At 39.8% G+C, this 22358-nt stretch overlaps 1 protein-coding gene across 5 annotated transcripts in view; it reads left to right on the top strand.

Moving 5' to 3' along the window:
- Nucleotides 1–22281, top strand: part of rnf207b (ring finger protein 207b) — a 67664-nt gene extending 45383 nt beyond the window's left edge. For 4 of the 5 annotated variants that reach the window (XM_063033272.1, XM_063033271.1, XM_063033274.1 and 1 more), the window contains 6 exons: nucleotides 6754–6940; nucleotides 8498–8683; nucleotides 10760–10811; nucleotides 12292–12409; nucleotides 13590–13685; nucleotides 15237–22281. In XM_063033272.1, coding sequence (XP_062889342.1) covers nucleotides 6754–6940; nucleotides 8498–8683; nucleotides 10760–10811; nucleotides 12292–12409; nucleotides 13590–13685; nucleotides 15237–15420 — 823 coding nt within the window. In that variant the 3' untranslated portion in view covers nucleotides 15421–22281. The remainder of the gene's footprint in view (nucleotides 1–6753; nucleotides 6941–8497; nucleotides 8684–10759; nucleotides 10812–12291; nucleotides 12410–13589; nucleotides 13686–15236) is intronic. The other variant, XM_063033273.1, reaches the window with a different exon arrangement.
- Nucleotides 22282–22358: the final 77 nt, after the last annotated feature.

Here is a 22358-nt window from a genome sequence, read left to right as displayed (position 1 = left end):
AGTTGGATGAATGGAAAAATTGCAAGTTTTGGGCTAAAGGAGATCTCAAGGATTAGAAGGGGGAAGTGAAGGAGAGATTTAGAAATGAAACTAATGATTGAAAATCAAAAGTATCACACAACCAAATAATCACTGAAGAGATGTGGGCAAGTCTGAAGACTTATTAAAGTAATGGGAATTAGAAGCTTTTGGCCTTGTGTCAACTTAGAACTTAAAACATCAAGTAGTGTAGACTGCAACAGGTCCTTTGGCCTATAATGTCCAAGACAAACATGATTCCAAATTATATTAAATCCCTTCTACCTACACAGGACCCATATCCCTCCATTCACTGCATGTTGAAGTGTCTATCTAAAATCTTCTGAAGTACTTCTATTGTATCACCACTACCCTTGGCAGCTCTTTCCACCCTGTTTCAAAAGAAAAACTTGCCCCAAACATCACCTTTACACTTCCCTCTCCACCTTAAATGCATGTACTCTGGTCTGAGGCAAAAAACATATTCTGACTGCTTACCCTATATATGCTTCTCATAAATTTATAAACTTTTATCAGGTCTCGCCTGCACCCCCAGCAGTCCAGGGTTTGTCCAACCTATTCTTACATCTCAAAACCTCTAATCTGGGTGGTATCCTGGCAAATCTTTTCTGTGTCCTTTGTAAAGTCTGGGGTGACCAGAATTGCATGAATCTCCAAGTGTGCCTAAACAAGTTTTTATAAACTTCAACATGACTTCCTGACTCATAATCAATACCCTGACCGTGAAGGAAGCATACCAAACAGATTTTTTGTAAACTGCTTTACTTGACAATTTTCTGCCTTGTACAAAAGCAAGGATTATCCTTTGATACAAAATGTTTCTGAGGACACTGTTGATGCTGTGTATCTCCGCCAAAAGCCCTCAGAATCGGAATCAGGTTTAATGTCATTAGCATGTGTCATGAAATAGTCATAGTCATAGTCATACTTTATTGATCCCCGTGAAATTGGTTTTCGTTACAGTTGTACCATAAATAATAAATAGTAATAGAACCATAAATAGTTAAATAGTAATATGTAAATTATGCCAGTAAATTATGAAATAAATCCAGGACCAGCCTATCAGCTCAGGGTGTCTGACCCTCCAGTGGAGGAGTTGTAAAGTTTGATGGCCACAGGCAGGAATGACTTCCTATGACGCTCTGTGCTGCATCTCGGTGGAATGAGTCTCTGGCTGAATGTACTCCTGTGCCCAACCAGTACATTATGTAGTGGATGGGAGACATTGACCAAGATGGCATGTAACTTAGACAGCATCCTCTTTTCAGACACCACCGTGAGAGAGTCCAGTTCCATCCCCACAACATCACTGGCCTTACGAATGAGTTTGTTGATTCTGTTGGTGTCTGCTACCCTCAGCCTGCTGCCCCAGCACACAACAGCAAACATGATAGCACTGGCCACCACAGACTCGTAGAACATCCTCAGCATCATCCGGCAGATGTTAAAGGACCTCAGTCTCCTCAGGAAATAGAGACTGTGTTAACTTTGTGGCAGCAGTACAATGCAATTCATGTTAGTATAGGGGAAAATGGTGAATTACAGTAAGCATGTACAGTACATATATATCAAATAGTTAAATTGAATGAATAGTGCAAAAACAGAAATAAAAATAGTAGTGAGGTAGTGTTCATGGTTTCAGTGTCCACTCAGAAATTGGATGGCAGAGGGGAAGGAACTGTTCCTTAATCACTGAGTGTGTGCCTTCAGGCTTCTGTACCTCCTTCATGATGGTAACAATGAGAAGAAGGCATGTCCTGGGTGGTGGGGGTCCTTAATGATGGACGCCACCTTTTTGAGTTACCACTCCCTTGAAGATGTCTTGGATACTATGGAGACTAGTACCCATGATGGAGCTGACTGATTTTACAGCTCTGCAGCTTACTTCGATCCTGTGCAGTAGCCCCCACCCCCCAAAACCAGACAGTGAATCAGCTTGCTTTGTGTTTGGTTTTATTCTGCCTTTAGTTCAGCTGGACCCCGAAGAGTGGGGTACTTGGTGATACTTCTACACGAACAATCTGGCCAAATTTGCCCAATTCAGTGTATTTATAATTCAGATCTTTTCTGATTCATTCATATGACTGGTGCCTTCTGTAGGGTTTGGTCGTGCATTCAGAGACATCTGATTATTTTCACATCCATTGTGCCCAAACGCACATTCCAATCTTCTTCCTAAAATAGTATTCTTGCTCCATTCTTTCATCACCTGCCTGCACAAAACATCATATTCTTCTATCACACATCTGCCACTTTTTCCTACCATCTTGCAGGTCCTTCAGTTACTTGCTTTATCCCAGGGATAGATTAGCATTATTTGTCACATGTATGTCAAAACACTGAAACATGCAGTGAAATGCATCATTTTGTGTCAATGACCAACACAGTCCGAGGATTATGCTGGGTGCAGCCTACAAGCGTTGCCACACTTCTGGTGCCAATAGACCAAGCCCACAACACACTAACGCTAACCATATGTCTTTGGGTTTTGGGAGGAAACCAAAGCAGCTGGAAGAAATCCATGCAGTCCTGGGGCGAACCCTCAAGTTCCTGACAGGCAGTGCAGGAATTAAACCATAATCCTTTGATTGCTGGCACTGTAAAGTGATTGGACCGACCATTAGGCTACTGTGCCATGATATTTTGGCAAGAAAAGCTCGGCAGTGCCTCATCTACAAAACTGAAGAACCAGCTGAAGAAGTAGGAGGTGGACAAGGCTGTGTGATGCCACAACATACTCTGCTACTCTGTATGTCTTGGTTACTTTTCCACCTCAGCCCCACTTTCTTGCATTATCCCCATATTGCTCACCGATCTCAGGCTGAATAAATTCAGCAACTGAACATCCACAGATTCTGGGTGGGTAACTGCAAAAGATTCACAGCTCACTGGAGCAAAAGAACTTCTTGTCAATCCAAATCCATAATGACTGGTCCCTTATCCTCCATCTCTGAAGTCAAGACTTTTCAGCAATCTCTTAACATCTGTTCTGGAAACCCTCCAAAGTTTTTATTTTTTTTTTCACTGAGATCTTTCAGCACTGAGGAGAATAAAGGCTAATTCTGCTATAAGTCATTAGATTCAACCTTACTAAAAGAAAATGAGAGAGTATATCTGAGAGCTTTTCTATGGAGTGGTATCAACTTCCAATAACAAAGCTTTAGAAACATCTGCAATTCACCTTGGTCTTGCATGCAATGCTTTGGGCTCACATTTGTGCTGCAAACACGATTGCACATGGACTAACGCTCTGCTAATGCATTAGTGTGCAATTCAGTGTATCAAATACAGCCTTCACTTGTCTACAGTGGAACTGCATTCCTTCAGCTAACAGGTGGTACTCTGAATACATGGAATAATTTTATTTCCAAGTTGTGACTGCCAAATCTCGCAGTTCTTGGAAATGTAGATATAAAACCGTGGTGAGCTGTGCTATTGTGTGGACCATGAGTGCTGGGCACGGCTACACATTCCAGAAAGCAGCAAGCCCACCTCAATCCTTGCTTTTTTAATCTTCACTCTGGACTTTCCTTTTTTCCTTTTTTCACACTCACACCAGAGTAATACTCAAACTGCAAGCTATTACTCAGTAACTTCATGAGATAGGTGGTTAACCATAACTACCTGCTTGATCCTGTCCTGCACAGTCTAATTGGTCAGAAACACCGTGGGTGATTTGTCTTTAGAACCTGTTTACCCCCTGCAGCTGACGTACGGAAATCCAAGACCACTGTTTTAGAGAGGAGCAGGATAGTGCAGGTGGATATTTATCCTTTAGCTAACAACAAAAAACACAATTTATATGTCTCTATGTTTTAGAGCCTTATGTGTGCAACATGAGTGCTGTTTATTTTCTATCAGAATAGTGGCTTCTCTTCAAAGGTATATCATTGATTATAAAGTGCTTCAGGGTCCCTTGGGGTGTATTGGGTGCCATGCACATGCAGGTTCTTTCTTGTTTAACCTGCTTCATATCCCTTTGAGGCAATCTTTTAAGTGCAAAAGTGCAGTGAATTTTTCAGAGGATGAAACGTCTTGAACACTGCTTTTGCTTTGCGTAACGTCTCAATATGGCAGCCTTTTATAGTCACTGTGTTAGTTCAGATTAGCATGTTATCTTCTCTTTGCAAAGCAATGATGTGAATCCCAATTATTTTCCACATAAATCCTCTGTCACGCTTAGCCCCCAGTTTCTTCTGGGAACGATTGACCGGCATCTCCAGTGGCAGAGTGAGACCTCAGGAGCAAGACCTTGCCTGTTGCCACTATTTTTATCAGAATTTCAGGGAACTCTCTCGGACACAATTCACTGGGATTGTTTATATTTAGTCTCGTTGATGTCAGTGTGTCCCTCACAATGTGAAATAGTTACACGAGAACTCAGACAGAGGGGAACATTAAGGGGACTGTGATTTGGAAAAGGCAAGATTGCTGTGAGATTTCAAAGCAGAATTCTGTATTACTGAAAGATTGGGAACTAGAGGCAGTTCCTTTGCAGGTAGGTTGCTGATTATGATTTAACTTGCTGATCAATATGCTTGAGCTTCTCGTCCTTCATGCTGTTAAGGTTTAAAACCTCATCTGCACATCTTTTACTGCATGCTGTGGTTGCATAGTTACTAGCCCACTTTCACTCTGAGTCCAAACCAATGAATAATTGCTCCTATTTTTCAGTGAGCATCCACTTTTCCCATTAGTTATTTTTCTGGTACATTTTGGATCAGGTGTATCAGGTAAGGCTTTATAGCAATCTCAAGCCGAAGGGGTTTGAGGCAGCCCCGAATTTCCAGCCAGTTGGCTTTACTTCATACTTCCAGCATTTGGCTCAGTACTTCATTTTCCTCATGAAAGCTTCCTCAACGGTTGGAAGCCAGTGTAACCATATCTTAAAATATATTGTCTAGGATCACTTTCAACTATGTCCATCTGCTATCTCCCTCAACACCATTTTCCCGAAACCTCCACCCCAGCCTTGGAGACTGTACTGTTGTTTTGACAGTTCCTTGTCTGGGTGTTGGTGATTTATTAGCTGCCCCAATGGTTAGTTCAGTTTATCCCGTGAGTGAAAGGAAATAGGGAGTCACACTTGTACAGCACATTTCCTGTCCCTTTTAGATTTCACCAAAGTGCTTTGCAGCCAATAAACTTTTGAAATGTCGTCACTGTTATAACATGACGAAACTCCATACTATCAGTCTAATGAGCAGTCTGCAAAAGTTAATTACTCACACTAAGAAAAGCAATTAAGCTAAAAGAGGTGTGATGCATTGGGGGGGGAGGGGTGAAACAGGCTCAAATTTACGTTCCAAACCATTAATTTAAAATGTTTGCTGGATTGGATTTATCTCTGTTGTCACCATAAGTGGACAGTCTGCCAGCACTTGTTTGAGTTGATTCAAAGGAGAAAATAAAGACTCTTACTTATTCAGTATTTTTCACAAACTTATTAATATCTTAACACAGTTTACAGCCAAGTATGTATTCACTTGAAGGTTAAGCCACTTTTGCACTGTCTGAAAAATAGCAATTAATTTACACCCGGTAAAGCCACGTGCACTACAACATAATAAGAGGAAGATAATCTGTTTTAGTATGTGAAAAGCAAACTCGGGGGCGGGGGGAGTGTCAAGCAGCAACTGTGAAGGAGAAAGGAGGGTTGATGTTTTGGGTTGGGACCCTGCATGAGGACTGAGAGGCTGGTATGTGATCCATCTATCACTAATCAGCTTCTACCTCACCCCTGCCTCTCAATTCTGTACAGAGGCTGGGGTAGGTGATAGATGAAATCAGGATGAGGAGAAAAGGTGAGTGCTGGTGAGGGCAGTGATGGGAAAGTGGGATCTAGTTGGGGAGGGGAAGGGGAGATGAGAGGCAATAGATGGAAGTAGCAGAAATAAAAAGTAGATGGTGGTTGTGTTGGGATGGGAGAAGGGTATACACTGATGCTGTTAGGTGATAGATGGACCCAGATAATGGAAAGACGATGGGCATATTGAACTAAACATAGAAGAAAAGTAAATGGGGGGGGGTGGAATCTTGGTAGATAGGTTTGTGGGTGATAGGCAAGTGCGGCCAATTGAGGGAGAGTGATGAGCCTAGACTATGAGACTGGGACGGATGGAAAATGTAAGCAATGGGAGCGGTGGGAGTGGAAATTAATTCGATGGGGGGGCAGTTACCTGAGGGGATGTATCGTACCCAAATGCAATGTAGTTCTTTTTAGTTTGTAATTGGCCTCACCATGACAGTGGAAAAGGTGCTGGAATGGTAAGAGATGTTTAAGTGCAACCAGAATTTTCCCAGTGATGCAAACAGTTTCTCCATCCCTCCCTCTCTGGCCCCATCACCACAGCATCCTCTCCCCACCTGCCCGTCCCAGTTGGTCCCATTTCCTTTCCTACTGCCATGTACCGTAATCTTTCCTGTTTCCTCTCATTCTTGGCGATCAACCTGAAACATAAACTTACATATTTTGCTTTCACAGATGCTGCTTGACCTGCAGACTTTCTGCTTCTGAAACTAAATGGAGTGCTAACTCTCTCCATGTAAATGTAACTCTCCATATAAACTATCCAAAGCCTGCAATATAATTTTGTTTGGGATTATGTTTTGATAACATAAAAGTCCGTATCCAAAACGTGCATTTTTTTCTTTTGCAGATTTTTATCTTCTGCCTTTAACTGTGTTCGATATTCTTTGCCTTTTGAAAACAAGGAACCTAGTGGGAACAAAAGCATTTCCAGCCTCTGGCTCTCCTGCATCCCTGAGGGACATGTCCCTGACAAATGCTGTGACGTGCAAGCCTACCTCCCATCGCTACATCAGCACCAAGGTCCTGCTAGCAGAGGGAGGGCACAGCCCCTTCATGGAGCACTGTCGGAATTATGAAAATACTTTCAGGGTAAGGGAAAGTGTTTAAATTCAGCAACAGCCTGAAAAGCAGGTTTACAAGAAGCCCACAGCATTTTCAGGGCTTGGTGCTACTAACTCCACATTTGATATTATCTGATGGAGTGTCTTTGAGACTCGTTGTCAGCCCAGTAGAAAGAAAAAATTTCCATTTATTGCATCTTTCTTAATTTTACAATATCTCAAAGTATTTTGTAAACGCTGAAGTACTCTTGAAAAGTGTATTTGTGAAAAGCAGGTCAATCTACTTAAGAGCTTGTTGGTACCACTTATAGCTACCATCTGCAGCAACTGGTAAGCAGCTATTGTACAGGAACAGCAAATCATACCCATTTATTGGAACTGGAAGAATAAATGATTAGGTGTTCGGGATATCATTAGAAATCTACTATTGCTATGCATATGTGGTATTCTTGATTGGATTAGCCCATGTGCACTATACACTAAATACTGGAGGAACTCAGCAGGTCAGGCGGCATCTACAGAGTTCTAATGAAGTGTTTTGGCCCAAAACATCGACTGTTCATTTCCCTCCACAGGTGCAGTCAAAAGATTCTCTGTCCCCTGGGTAAAGAACTATTTTTTCACCTCTGGCCAGAATAGTCTCTCGTATTTTAAGACTGTAACTTCTAGTTCCAGGCACCCAGCTCAGGGAAACATTAACTCTGTATTTACCTTGTTGAGTCACAAAAGTATTTTGTACATTTCAGTTAGAGAACTGTTCATCTTCCAATCTATGTTTAGACCCATTCTGCTTAATGGGATAAACCTTCCACTTCAGAAATCAAACTGATAAACTTCAGATCAGCCTAAATAATTAGCCTTCGGGGTGGGACTTCCATTCATTCCCAAGGTTTGGGGGAACTACCCTCTGAGACATTGCTGAGGTGAGCCAGAATAAACATGGCTCTGTACTTACAAACAGATATAATCCATTAAATCATTGGTTCGCAGTCTATCGGCAGCAACCTTTGCTGAATTAGAGATCTAGAGTTACTGTTGCAACGTTGGAGGTATACTCGTATTCCATTAGTGACCATTTCTCCCAACATCCATAAGAAATAAAGATTTTAAATAAATATTAGAACATTCAAGGGAGGGTCATATGAGCATATGAAGGGAATAGAAATTCATACTGATACATGTAGATGAGGAACAGAGAGGCTCAAGTGGAACATAAATCTTAGCATGGACTTATTGGGCCAAATAGCCTGTTACTGTGCTGTTTCTCCCTCAAAATTATATAATAGATCACTAAGAACACTTAAAAAAAGGGTATGTGGTGATTTTAAGGTTAATGGAGACAGGGTTTGTTCTGTGAACTTGTGTAGATTTCAAGAGCAGAAATACTTCCAGCATTATTGGTAAATCAGTATTTTAAGCAGAATGTTACAGTTAGGTAGCATCAGGAAAGATGTACAAGAGAACCATTGATTTTGAGTAAGACAAATTCCAAGTGGGGGGAGGGGATCATGTATTCAATTTTTCTCATTATTACATTGACGTACTGTATCAATTGACAGAGTCAGTAATTGTTTTATGAACCCAGGCCCTACAGACAGAACTTCAGACACTGAAAGACCAGGTGCAAGAGATGCACCGTGATCTGACTAAACACCACTCGCTCATCAGGACAGATGCAATGGGAGAGATCCTACAGAAATCTCTGCAAATGGACACTCAGATTTCCTCCCAATACTCCTCTGTGGAGACCATGAGGACTATGTTTGAAGAGGTATGTTCACTGTTCCACAACTGAGGTTTTCTTGTGTTGTGTTGTTGTGCTCCACTGACAGCAGGATGTTATTTAATGTTTGGGAATTGAATACTTTCCATTCAAAGACATTGTATCAGGAACAAGCACTGCTGGGTGAAAACATCCTATTTTACCCACCTCATCCCGTTGAGGCTCTTACACCATGGCTAACTTGTATCTCACCTCCACATGACAGGCTGTGATCCAGATCACCAACCAGGGTGCACCCGTCGCACAGCAGTTGGCGTGATGCTATTACATCTCAGGGTGTTGGAGTTTGGAGTTCAATTCCAACACTGTCTGTAAGAAGTTTGTATGTTCTACCCATGACTGTGTGGATTTCCTCTGGTTTCCTCCCACAGTCCAAAAGACGTACTGGTTAGTAGGTTAATTGGTCATTGTAAATTGTCCTGTGACTAGGCGAGGGTTAAATCAGTGGGTTGGTGGGTGGCGTGGCTTGTTGGCCAGATGGGCCTGTTTCACTATATTTCTAAATAACTAAAAGAATTAAAGTCTCTTGAATATATAAGCCATAATTTTCCATCTTGAAAGTTTTATGGCCCTGGTTATCCAGAGCTCTTTCCATTGGATTGAATTCCAATATTCTCTGTCCCTTTCTGGAATGTGTGCTTTCTGATTTAGAAATGTAGGAACATAGGAATTAGGGTCAAGAGTAGGCCATTGGGCCCTTCAATCCTGTTTCACCATTCAATACAATCATAGCAGATTAGCTACGTCAGTACCATATTCTTGCTCTGACCCTTTATCCCTTGACGACTTTTGCATCCAGAAACTTATATACCACCTTCTTTAAAATACTAGGTGACTTGTCCTCTGCACCCCACTGTAATAGCAAATTCCACGGGTTCACCATCCTCTTGAATAAAGAAATTTCACCTAATTTTTGTCCTAAATTTCATTCTGGAATGGTGTACTCTAATTTTAAGAGGGCTTTGTCAAAGGTGCAATATAAATAGAGATCTGTCTTTATCTCTCACCATTTAGAGCTTTTGCTTCCAGAATTCATGCCGGACCTCTTTACAGAACCCTGTTCTTTTCCAACGCTACTTAAACTCCAATTCTCATATCGTCATAGAGTTATATCGCATGGAAACAGAGCCTTTGCCCCAAACATATATGCTAACCTAGATGTTCAAGCAATCTAGTCCCACTTGACTGTGTATGACCCATGTCCCCCTAATCCTTTCCTATCAGTGTATCTATCTTAATGTCTTCTGATAAATGTTAGAATTATATATTCTAACATTTCTTCCTTAATTAGTGCATAATTTTGCTAATGTACCTTTGATAGACACTCAATAGCCACTTTATAGGTACCTCCAGTAACTAATAAAGTGGATACTGAGTGTATGGTCATGGTCTTCTGTTGCTGTAGCCTATCCACTTCAAGGTTCAATATGTTGTGCGTTCAGATATGATGTTCTGCACACCACTGTTGTAGCGTGTGGTTATTTGAGTTACTGTCACCTTCCTGTTGGCTTGAACCGGTTTGGCCATTCTCCCCTGATCTCTTTCATTAACAAGGTGTTTTTGTCCACAGAACTGTTACTCACTGGAAGTTATTTGTTTTTTGCACTATTCTTTGTGAACTCCAGAACAAGGGTTCCCAACCTGGGGTCTACGTACCCCTTAGTTAATGGTGAAGCTCATTGGCTCTGGAAACTGTTGTGCGTGAAAATCCCAGGAGATCAGCAGTTCCTGAGATACTCAAGCCACCCCTTCTGGCCACATTCTGTGGTCAAGGTCACTTAGATCACATTTCTTTCCTAGTCTGATGATGGGTTTGAAAAATTGAACCTCTTGACCATGTCTGCATGCTTTTATGCACTGAGTTGCTGCCACATGATTGTCTGATTAGATATTTGCATTAACAGATGTACAGGCGTAGCTAATAAAATGGCCACTGAGTGTAATTTGAGGCATTTTATCTAAATTAAACGGACCAAATAAGTGCAAGTTGTTAAGAAATATGTTGTGCTTTTAAATTGCTTACAAAGGATAAACTAATGCTCATGTTTCTGCTATGTTCTTCAGGTCTGGGAGGAAACTTATCAGAGAGTTGCAAACGAGCAAGAGATTTATGAAGGTACTGATGCAAGTTATGTCCATTTCTCTCCCACACGTTACTGGCTGAGTTATTTCTTCCAAGTTGCATTTTCTATTGTGGGAAGAAAAAAAATGATAAAAATTTATTGCACTAATGCTTAATAAAGAGGTCAAAAAGATAGGATTTATAGTTTCAGCGAAACTTTAGTAGAATTTGTCAAATGCAGCTCCAAAAATTTTTTTTTTAAGTTTACCCAGCCCACACAACTACAGCAAGCTGAGTAACATAGTCCAGATGTCAGGTATATGCACTGTTTTGGTGAGGTAGTTCTGCTGTGAGATTAGATGGGATGCAGAAAGTAAAATGACTGAAATAGAGTGGATTCTCATTAATTAGGCCTTCTGATAATCAGGACAGGCATTTATTTGGGACAACTCTTAACCAAAAATAAATTGAAAAAGTAGTTAGGATTTCCCTCATTTATTTGGAACATTTATCGCTTAATTGGGTAGACACTGTTGCCGAAGTTTCTAACTAGTGTCAGTTGTATGCACTTGTGTTGCCGTTAAATGTTACACTGTGCTTTGAGTGAACATTTTTTGAGTAGCATCAGTTGTGTGTTTGTGTTCAAAAAGCAGTGATATTTGTCACTGATAATTGGTGAGAAATAAGCAGTAAGACATTTCAAACTGCATTACTCACTGCAGTTTCAAGCATTCAGACTTGGAGATGCCAGAAATGGCTGGGAGTGAAAATAAAAACCATTTCTCTTATTCAACAAGTTAGGAATTATGAAAGTATCGACAATTATCTTGAATGTTAGAATTAAAATGAAGATTTGGAGGATGCAGTCATCTCAAGCTTTGTATGAAGGCAGTCCATTATCTGCACTTGGTGTCTGTGCTGATGTTGATCATTTGCAGTCAATCAAAAGAACATGGCAGATGAATTCCATTGTCGATAACTATGAGGAGCCAATGAACAGTTTTATAATACTGTAGGAGTTATTGTATTTTAATTTGTTCTCTATTTCATTAGAATACATAAATTGTTACTCACTTAAATGTTAGTTTTTTTATAGCTTTGAACCATTCCCATGAAACTTCATTTAAATGGGAAAACTGCTTAAATGGGCTAAAATGTACTGATCCCGATGTGTCTCAGAATCTACTGTATTTGGATCTGCACGAGTCAATTACCATCTGCTTTGCATGCTCTGATGTTACTCCTTTATAAATACCCTAAACATACCTTCTGTGTAGGTGCACATTTATAACATCCACAAGATGCACTTCACCCCCTCCCCAGGACTACTTGGGTAGCATGTCATAAGCCCATAACTTTGTTCATCTAGAAGGACAAGGGCAATAGCTGAACAAAAATGCCACCACTTACCTCGAGCTCCTCTCCCAAGTTCCATACACAATAACACAAGTCTGTTTCCTCATTCCCGAACCACACTGCACATGACCAACATACATCTAGAATGCTCATGTAGCTTGCACATTTTATCTTTAAGCACAACTTCATGATCTGATGCTACTCAAACAAGAAAACCTGTACCTAACGACAATCACCCGCCAGATCAGCCCGTACATTCGCTCGATTGCCAAAGTGAAGGAACGCCTGGAACCCAGGTGAGATACATTTATTGTTATTACTTCTGTTCTCACCATCATCTCTGTACGTTTCTTTCCCCTTTTGAAGATTCCCAGTGTTTCTGAGCTAGTTATGGACGTAAGCCATAACCTTTGCTAGCCTTTCTTCATTAAAGACATGTTCTTTTCTGCTGAGAAGCTTCACAGCCAGGCCTTATCTTGACTTCAGTTAAGCACAAGTAATTAATCCCAAGCCGAGATCACTGTGTGATGAGAAGGGGGAACCTAGACTAAACGTGTGCTCATTGAATTTCTCATCGAGTTCCAGTAGATGCTGTGATCAGCCTTTATCTTCTCCCTCTTCCGGGCTTCAAGGTGTTCAAATGCTAAGCTGACATTAATGAGTGCCTCCTCGTTACTTTTCGGTCAATGTCTTCTGTGTTATAGTTCTCTATGCAGCTGGCACAGTAGAGTAGCAGTTAGCATTACACTTTATAGCACCAGCTGTACAATTGGGATTCAATTCCTGCCACTGTCTGTAAGGAGTTTGTAAATTCCCCTCATGACCACGAGGGTTTCCTCCAGGTGCTCTGGTTTCCTCCCACATTCCAAAGACATACAGTTAGAATTAGAGCTGGTGAGTTGTAGGCATGCTGTGTTGGTGCCAGAAATTTGGTGACACTTGTGGGCTGGCCAGCATTACCCTCACTCATTTGATATATGCAAATGACACATTGCACTGTATGTTTCGATGTACACTGTTGTGTTTGCTCACCTATAACTACTATTGAGATCCTGAGCCTGGAGATAGAACAAGGCTGGAACACAGTATAAGAATTTATTGAGCAAACCACTCAGCCGAACTCAACACTGCAACCAGAGCACGACTACTTAAAGGTCAGGGAGAACATTCGAGAGGCTGCCTGGAACAACGATCAATAAGAGAAAGTCAGCCTGGGATTGACTGACAGCTGACCAATAGGCATTGGTTGCTCTCAGTTTGCCGTAATACTCTGTTTCATGTGTCACCAGATTATGTTGGATTTACAGCACAGAAATAGCCCAGAACGATCATAAGCTCTAAATAGGATTCCTCCCGCACTTCTTAATTTCAGACTGTTTAACTTTGCATTCCCTTCTGGTAGAATAAAATTTCACGTCATGCTTGACTTTATTACAGCTCCCTTAATGAAATTTGCACCTTGTTTGTTGTTGACAGACTTAAAGAGCCAAAGGAAGTGAAGGATGACAGAACAGATAACATGTTGAAGATTTATGATGAAGGCTCTATTATGACTTCAGATGGGCAGTACAGGTAGGATTTCATCTGCAAAATTTCAAGTCTATCTTCCCAAATGTAATTGGTGAATACCAGACCCATTTAGATCAGCAAAGATATACATTTTTGTAGCACCTTTTATACCCAAGGTCATCCAAAAGCAGTTTACAGACAATGAAATACTTATGAAGGATACCCTTTAATGCATTTGGGAAATGTAGCAGGCAATTTATGCATAGTAAGATCCCAGAGGCAACAATGTGAAAATCACTAATTGTTTTTCACATTAGTGGAGGGAGATATATTACCAAGACACAATCTTTCACATCCATCTGAAGAAATAAAAGGTTTCATTAGGAAGACAGTATCTTAAACTGCTGTACCTTCCTCTATACTGCATGGAGCAACAGCCTAGATTATGTCTTCAAGAACATATGGATCTATTGGAGGAACTTAGCAAGCATTGAGGGAGCAGTTTGGGGGGGTGGGGAGGTGCGAGGAGGAAAGGAATTGTCAATATCCTTGGTCAACTCCCTGCACCAGGTCCACTGAGCTCCTTCAGCAATTTGTTTTTGCTCCAGATTCCAGCACCTGCAATTCCAGTCCCTTGAATGCAGTCTGAATCCACATCACCTGAATGACTGACAAAGTTACTGCTGTGACTAATTGGGCTTAATGATCTGATCTTAACTAAATTATCTGACCTGGCTCCAAAGGAAAACTAGATTCCCCAATCGTCAGTACTGAAGGACTACGACAGCTGGAAAATATATTCACCTAGTTCAAATAACACAACATACTCAGTTGAGTTTCATATCAAAGTCCATTCCAGCAACCTACTGGGGGAAGAAAATGTGGAAACGTCTCACTACAGCAGTGAGTATGACCATCCTGGGCTAACTTATTTCTAACAGTGGTCTGGCAGCTGCCCTGAATGCCAATCTGTCCCTGCCAAGAGTATGATAAATACTGAAATTGCAGGTGTTACTGAGCTATTCCCACAATGAGAAAGAATAGATTGGTGCACATAGAAAAGTGATTTGGCCCTTCAAAACTATGTGATGACCATTAACTCCACTCAACCATTCTTTCCCCACTGCCCTCATTTTTGTCATTATTTATCCAAGTCTCTTTTTTAAAGTTATTTTGAAATTAGCCTCTACTCATTCCCTTTACCAGCAGTCTACAGATTATATCTGTGTAAATAAGAAATTCTCACCTCTCTTCTGAACCTTTTCTCAGAGCACCTTAATTCTGAGTTCGCTGTTCTTAACTCTGGTTCTTGTGTAAACCTTTTACCATTTTCTCCACCAGGTTATTTCCTTGGGAAAAAAGTTATGATTGTTTTGCATTCAATCTATACTGGATTAGGTTGGAATACAGTTGTGGGGGGGGGGTGGAAGCAGGTAAAGATGTAAATAAATCAACTAGGATGTGCTTGTTTATGGAGTGGGCAGGTGCCAAAGCTGACACTTAATATTGTCAAACAGCCCATCCTACCTCTAGAACCGGTTCCAGGGCAGGATCTCATTGGAGACGGGGAATAAAACCAGAAGATAAAGTGTAACTTTTTTGATTTTCTTTCAGGAATGACCTTGCTTGCATGAGTGAAGATAAAGAAAAACAGATCGACAACAAGGACAAGATTATTGACAACCGAACTCTAAATATTCTGTCAGAGGATTCGGAGGTGAAATGCAAAGACTTGTATCGTACAGCAAAACTGAAAAGTGGATTGGACACCCCTGACAGAAAGGAGATCACTTTATAGTACATGTACACTAAGAGACATATCCTCCAGTTAATAGAGACAGCTGCAGAATGTAAATACAACATATTGACTTCACCATGGCTTTGGAAGCTGTTCACTCTTCTTTAACAATCACAGATCTGGTTCACAACATTATGCTTAAATAAGAACCTCATAGTTAAAAACATAGATATTTGGTTCCATTATCTTTCAGCAGAGAATAAAACCCAAGAGATGATGTCAGTATACTCACAATACTTGTTTGATGTTGCTCTGACCACCCTTATGTTTTATGCTTTCTTGCATTTCTGGTCACGAAATTACTTATTTGAACAAAGACATGATTTATTATTACAGGATTCTTCTACAAGGAGCACCAACAAAATGAAGTGATAAAGTTGGGAAGCACTCAGATTCAACAGGTCGTTACGAAGGAAAACGTTATGTTGGCCAATAAAGTGAGACAAGTGACTACAACAGTTGAGATGTCTTACTCCAGTTATGTATACAGTATAGGTCCTTACCCAGGAATATACTTACAAGAAATTGTGTGTAAATAGAAGTATACCAGATTGATTTGTGGGGAGGCAGGTTTGTCAAATGTAGAGGCACTAAATAGACTTCAAAATTGTTCAGGGGCATGAAAAGGTAGATGTGAAGTTGGTGTTATTCCTGTCTAGAGGGTCTCAAACACAAGAGTCAAAATAAGAGATATGCCATTCGTGGAAGAGGTTTATTCAACCAAAAGGTAACAAATCTTTGGAATTCACTACCCAAGAGGGATGTGGAGCTTCAACTGCTGAGTATATTCAATATTGAAAAGCCAATTGACCTTTCTTAATCAAGGGATGTGGGGTTAGTGTGTGAAATTGATACTGGGATAAAAGACCTCTGCAGGTATTAGACACTGAATGAACTGCAGTTTATACATTTATGATATTTAAAAACAGATGGTTTTTAAATATGTCATCTCTTCCCTTGAACCATGGACTTTTATTAATGCTTCAGGAGATTACGTGGCTGTGACAATGGGTAGGTGTTGCAAATATGTGGAAGGAGAAATATTAAGGCCTTAATAGTTTGCTTCATGCGATATCTAGTCCCTTTTTTGCTCTCCAATGTTACGTTTCTACTGCTTGTTACTATTATTCCACAGATAAGGCCAAGAAGTATGCCAGTAGGTAGTTTAAGAATTCCAAATCCTAATATAAACGTGAAGAGAGACTGAACACAAGGCACTGGGGTAGAATCCTTTGCAACCAGCTTAGTTTTGCTGTCCATTAATCTCAAAGGAGTCTGATTCATATGCTGCCTGGTTAGACATCTGATCCATACCACCTCATTCTTCTCTGGTGTACTCAAGTTAAAATTGGGGCTCAAATATCAGCAAAGAATGATAATGGCCAGTACAACCAAGTCTGACTATATCATCAACAGATATCCTGGTAGTATATTTACAACCAGATTTGCTAGATGATGCTTAAGAGTAAATGTGCTGATCTTTCTCCGTACATTTCCCATCTCCTCCTTCCCATGTGCATGAAATGTGGGCTAAGTAGCTTCACAATTACTAATGCCACATCACATGAACTTAGTTATAAAAGATCATCCATAACTATGTCACTCATAACAGAATATTACTGACTTTGGTTGTGTAAAGCCACAAGAAATATATACCAGACAACATGGAGTGTGTGCATTTAAATACAATAATGAAGCAGCAGCAAATAGCAAAGAGTACAGATTGAAAATGCTGTTTAAACTAAAATAGGAAAAAATGTGTTGGAAAAGCACAGTTCAATTAGCATCTGAAAAGAAAGAGACCAGTTCATGTTCCAGGTGTAAACAGAAGCAAGTCTGATGAAGGACGCAACCCCTAACTATCAACTTCCCGCCCCCTTCTAAACTTTTGTCTATTCATAGTATTATCTACTTTTGTCAGTAAAGGTTAACAGCAAAATATCTTGTACAAGCGGAACAATGAAATTGAAAAGTTTTTTTATTACTCCTTGGTGACTGAAGGATAAAGCTTAAAGTTTCCATGAATAAAACAGAAAAGTTTACAAATCAGTAAATTGTCTCACCCGCTTCTCCCTCTTCCTGAAACTTCAGCCCTGCTCCATTCCTGCAACCTCTATAGTTTTTACATGTACATTACATATTGGTTATTTCTCACTTCTGGGGATTACGGTATTTCATAGAAACTCCTGAAAGCCACCACAGGGTGTGAACCTCATGTTGGATGTTAATGGTAGCTATGTTTCAGTGGTTGAAATAGAAGTTTTCCAACTTAACACTACCATTAAAAACTGTTTCATAAACATAATTTTATATATTTAGAACTTCTTCTAAAATGTTAATTTAAAGCATTGAAATTGCCACTTGTTCATAAGCAATCAAAATATCTGTGAGTTATCAATATTTAATGAGTCACTGCTGTTTCTAAAGTATTTTCATTGTGACGTTGACTATTTTACTTAAATATTTCAACAGCCCTTTGAGGAACTATGTAAATGATGGGCTTGCTTAGGTCCAGGTGAAAGAAACACAAAGATATTCAAGCTATTGCTATCAATTGACATGTTTCCTTTCCCTTTAAGATGTTCATAGTAACTTTTACATGACATAATTTATTGAAGTTGGAGGATATCTCCACTAACTTAATTTCCATGAAAAATAAGTCATTTGTCAGAAGAGCTTTAGGCAGGATGGTGCCTGGATTAGAGGGCATGAGCTACAAGGAGATTGCATAAACCCGAGTTTTCTCTGGAAAGTTAGAGCCTGAGGGGTGGCCCAAGTTTTGGAATTGTAATTTTAAGATTATAGCCCTCATCCTAGACTCTAATGCCATTATATAAACAAGCTCAATTCATGGCCTACAGAAAAATCTTGACCCTAACTGCCCAGTCAAATCAAAAAGATACCAGAGAAGAATGAGCATGTTAGGATTATTTTTTGGTTTTTTAAAATTGTGCAGAGGCTTGATGAAATCAGCAGCTTGTTTACACTCAATTGTACCCTAAGGCTAGAAATAGAAGATCATCACTAATAAATCAAAGAAAGAATTTAGGTTAATTCTCTTCACTCAGGGTACTACCACATGGAATGATTGAATGGATGCACTCAAGGGAAGCTAGATTTCTGGATGAATGGCCATCTTCTATGCGGCAGTCCTGACTCTATCTTACTTTGTGTTCTGTGCTGATTCTGTCCAAATGTAGCTGAAAAATGCACAAGTGTTGGTAGAATAAGACTTGGAGGTAAAGTGTGCATCATGGTTGAAATCATACTGAAATGACAGGAGTTTGTATAAACAATCATCTGACAAGGAATTGGAGATGTTGGTACTGTACCTCAATGAAGAACGCTGAAGAAAGTGAAAAATCAAAGGGTCAACACTAAACTGGGGGATATACTGCAGGTACCAGTTCCTGTTTGCAAGCTATTAATTTTGACATTTGCTGCCTCAATAAAAGACTGTAACCTAAATTAGTACTTGGTTCATTCATTGTCATTTTTTGAACTAAAACAGTTGAATATTTATAACTTTCAAAGGCAATAAATGTTGGCTGTGACAGTATCTACCACATCCTGAACACAAGACAAAGTTATTTGAATGGTGCAGATTAACACAGGCTGTTCCATCTTTCCCCAGCCTCTACGCATCTTGTATACTCTGTCTACACACATTCAAGTGCACAAATCTTACCTAAGGTTTCTTAAACTAATGGGTACCATAGTAAATTGCAGTTTCCCTACAACTAGTTTAAAAATCAAAAGGCTTGTTATGTAAAGAGGAACAAGTCCATTGTTTTTTTCAGTGTAACTTATTGTAATAATGTCAAAGCACCAAATAAGATCATTGTATTATTAAATTTCTGAGCACTGACTTATTTGACTGAAGTTCACTAATCTTTCCTATGGCTTTCCATTTAGCTTATCTTGCAATCTTCCTTTTCATTTCTCTCTTTGTCACAGTCATTCCAGGAGATAAAAAGGTGAAGAGCTTTGCCTGCAGCAGTCCTTCCTCTATAATGCATCCTGGCCAAAACTAAATCAAAAGTTTAATATTGGTCTGCCTACTCTGGACATGACTGCAGACTTGTTTACCCCTTTGATACAACAAATTCACTATATATGCCAGTGATATTAAACCTGTGATTCAGATAAATTTAGTTTCTCAGCATAACAACACATTACAAGTAGTTAACGACCCCATGTTGTTTATCCATCCTTTCATGCTAGCACATCTGCTGCAGAGTGATCTAACTAATCTTCCTCCTGTGCTGTTCATCAGTGAATGGGTAAACTGTAACTTCAGTACTTGCATAGAGCTAGTTTGACAAACTAAGCCATTCAATCCATCTGTTCTGTGCTAGGGTCTATATTCTATGCAAACCTCCATTGGAATGAACTCCTTTCAACCAGTACTTGCAGTGATTTCAAATACACGCACAGGTTGGGCATCCAAAAATGAGCAACTCACCCACTACTGCTCTGAAGCTTTTCCATCATTTGAAGCATGGGACTGAAGTGTGACAGAATACTCTGTCTGCACAGATGAATGCAATTCTCAACATACAAGAGATTTGACAAGATTCAGAAAATACCTGCCCAATTCATTAGCTCTTTGGAATACCTGTGCATTCCAGTTGTAGTCTGCAAGACGTAGAAAGTTGGTAAAGTTTTTACAACAGCAATACCTAAATGCAAGAACTCTACTGCCTGGAAGGACGAAGGCAGTGGGCACATGGGACTACCTTAAGGAAAATGTCCTCTCATACATGAACTATACATTGAATCTGTCCAGTCAACGTCCTGAAAACCTCTGCTAATCACAATGGGTTAGGCATCTTTACCTCTTCATTTCAAAAGTTCCAGTGTGTCTCACAACCAAGTTCTCAACTGTAATCAATGAAGGGGTTTAAATTGATGTTAGCAGTTAAGTCATCTACGAAGTATTAATGCATCAGTGTTCATTACAAGAGTTTAAATGTGAAAGGCCACCAAATGAGTTAGTGGACTATAGCCATAACATCCTTAGATGTTACGCTACAAGGAAGAACTTTTCAGAAAATGTGAAACTTTAAATATTTCTTTACTCCTACCCCTCTCAACTGCAATACACCAACCCAAGGTCATAGAGGCCAATGATAACAACAATGCAACCAATTTATTCACTTCAAATCAAAAAATTAAATTTCACTTGTGCAGCAGCTATTCATCAGCAGCTTTTACAGTTCTAACTTATCTGCTTCCAAAATGTACTCCCCCCAATTCAAGCCCAACTATATTTTAATACTCATTAGATTAGTTTTACAAGGAAATAACTTTCCATCCCTCCCTGACCCTCAAAAGTAACTTGTTCTCTCTCTCTCTCTTCCCCAGTTGTGGTGGAGGCAAATACATTAGGGACATATAAGAGGCACTTTAGATGGGCACATTGATTAAAGTAAGATGGAGGGCTCTGTGGGAGGGAAGGGTTAACCATCTTGATGTAGGTTAAAAGGTTAGCACAATATTAAGGGGTTAAGGGCTTATACTGTGCTGTATGGTTCTGTTTTATATTCTGATGAAAGGTCTACTCTTTCTGCAGACTTTGCCTACCCACAGTTTCCAACATTTCCTTTTCAGATTTCCAGAATCTGCAATTTTTAAAATAACTTTCCTTCACATCTTTACTCATCACAAAAATTTTCAACGAGCCCACTTTTTGAAAATTTACAAAATGTGTCCTTCAAAACATATTGTCTAAAGTTTCATCTTTAAAGGCCTCAAACAAGTGTACACTTTCTCTAAATTACAATTATCCAATCAGAACAATGACAATGGAGTTACCTTACAGTAATTTGGACAGGCCATCGGTTAACCTTTCATTTTCTCCTGTCTGACATGACAAATGGATAACCATGAGACAAATTATTGTAGACGTGAAACAGCACACTAACAGTTTCAGCTGGCTAATCACAAACTCCTTGGCATTGATGTGAAACTTGATTCAGCATTACAAGCTCTGCTGTAAACACACTGAAGTATTCTCTTCACTCTCCCTCCGGCTGTTGTACCTTTGCTCTTTAGCACAGGGGTTCCCAACCTTTTTTATGCCATGGATCAATAACATTAAACAATGGGTCCATGGAACCCAGGTTCGGAACCCCTGCTGCCATATAAATTACACCTTTGTGCACTCGCAACAACCCACCCCCTTGAGAATTATTAGCTCGTTTTAAAAATCATGTCTGTGACAGTGGTGAAGTGGTATCACCACCCGGACTTTGGAACAAGAGGTTCCGGGTTTGAATCCGGCCGGCTCCTTGCATGCTCTCCATCCACAGTGGGTTAAGCATCGAGCTAGCAACGTGGCCTCATAAAAAAGAAAGATGCTAAAGAAACAACAAGGTTCCTGCCTGATACCGCCAAACAAAGCACAGGGAGGAACTTTTCCTTTACTTACCTTTAAAAATATCATTGAATAAAAGGATGGAGGTTATTCAGTTTATAGTATCTGTGCTAGTTTATTTAAAGTACTCCTTTTCTCCTAACTCTGGACAAGATATTGTTCATTCTCTTAAATATCTGCCTTAGTATTCTTTTGTTAGATTACACCAGTGAGGCATTATTACATTTCCTACATTTAAAGATGCCACATAAAATCTATTGTTAATAGTTCAAGCTTCACAAGACAAATACCAAATTGGGATATGGGCTAATGTCAATGGGAAACTGTTTTAGTGTTTTTTGGTCCTGGGCAACAGGGTCAGGAAAGAGACAAGAGAAACAGATCAGAATCAGACAACTTCAAAAATCAGAGATTATGCTTTGATGCATGTCTATCTTTAATTTACAAGATATGAAATGATAGACTCCAAAAGGAAATGTGGCTCATAGCAAATTACCTCATTTGTGGACATGTACCAACTCTGATGGTAACTTGGGGTTAGAATTGAAGTGATAGAACA

Source organism: Mobula hypostoma, chromosome 25, assembly GCF_963921235.1.
Source record: "Mobula hypostoma chromosome 25, sMobHyp1.1, whole genome shotgun sequence".
Lineage (NCBI taxonomy): Eukaryota > Metazoa > Chordata > Chondrichthyes > Myliobatiformes > Myliobatidae > Mobula > Mobula hypostoma.
The sequence above is the reverse complement of the archived record's forward strand: the minus strand, read 5'-3'. Positions and strand labels throughout refer to the sequence as shown.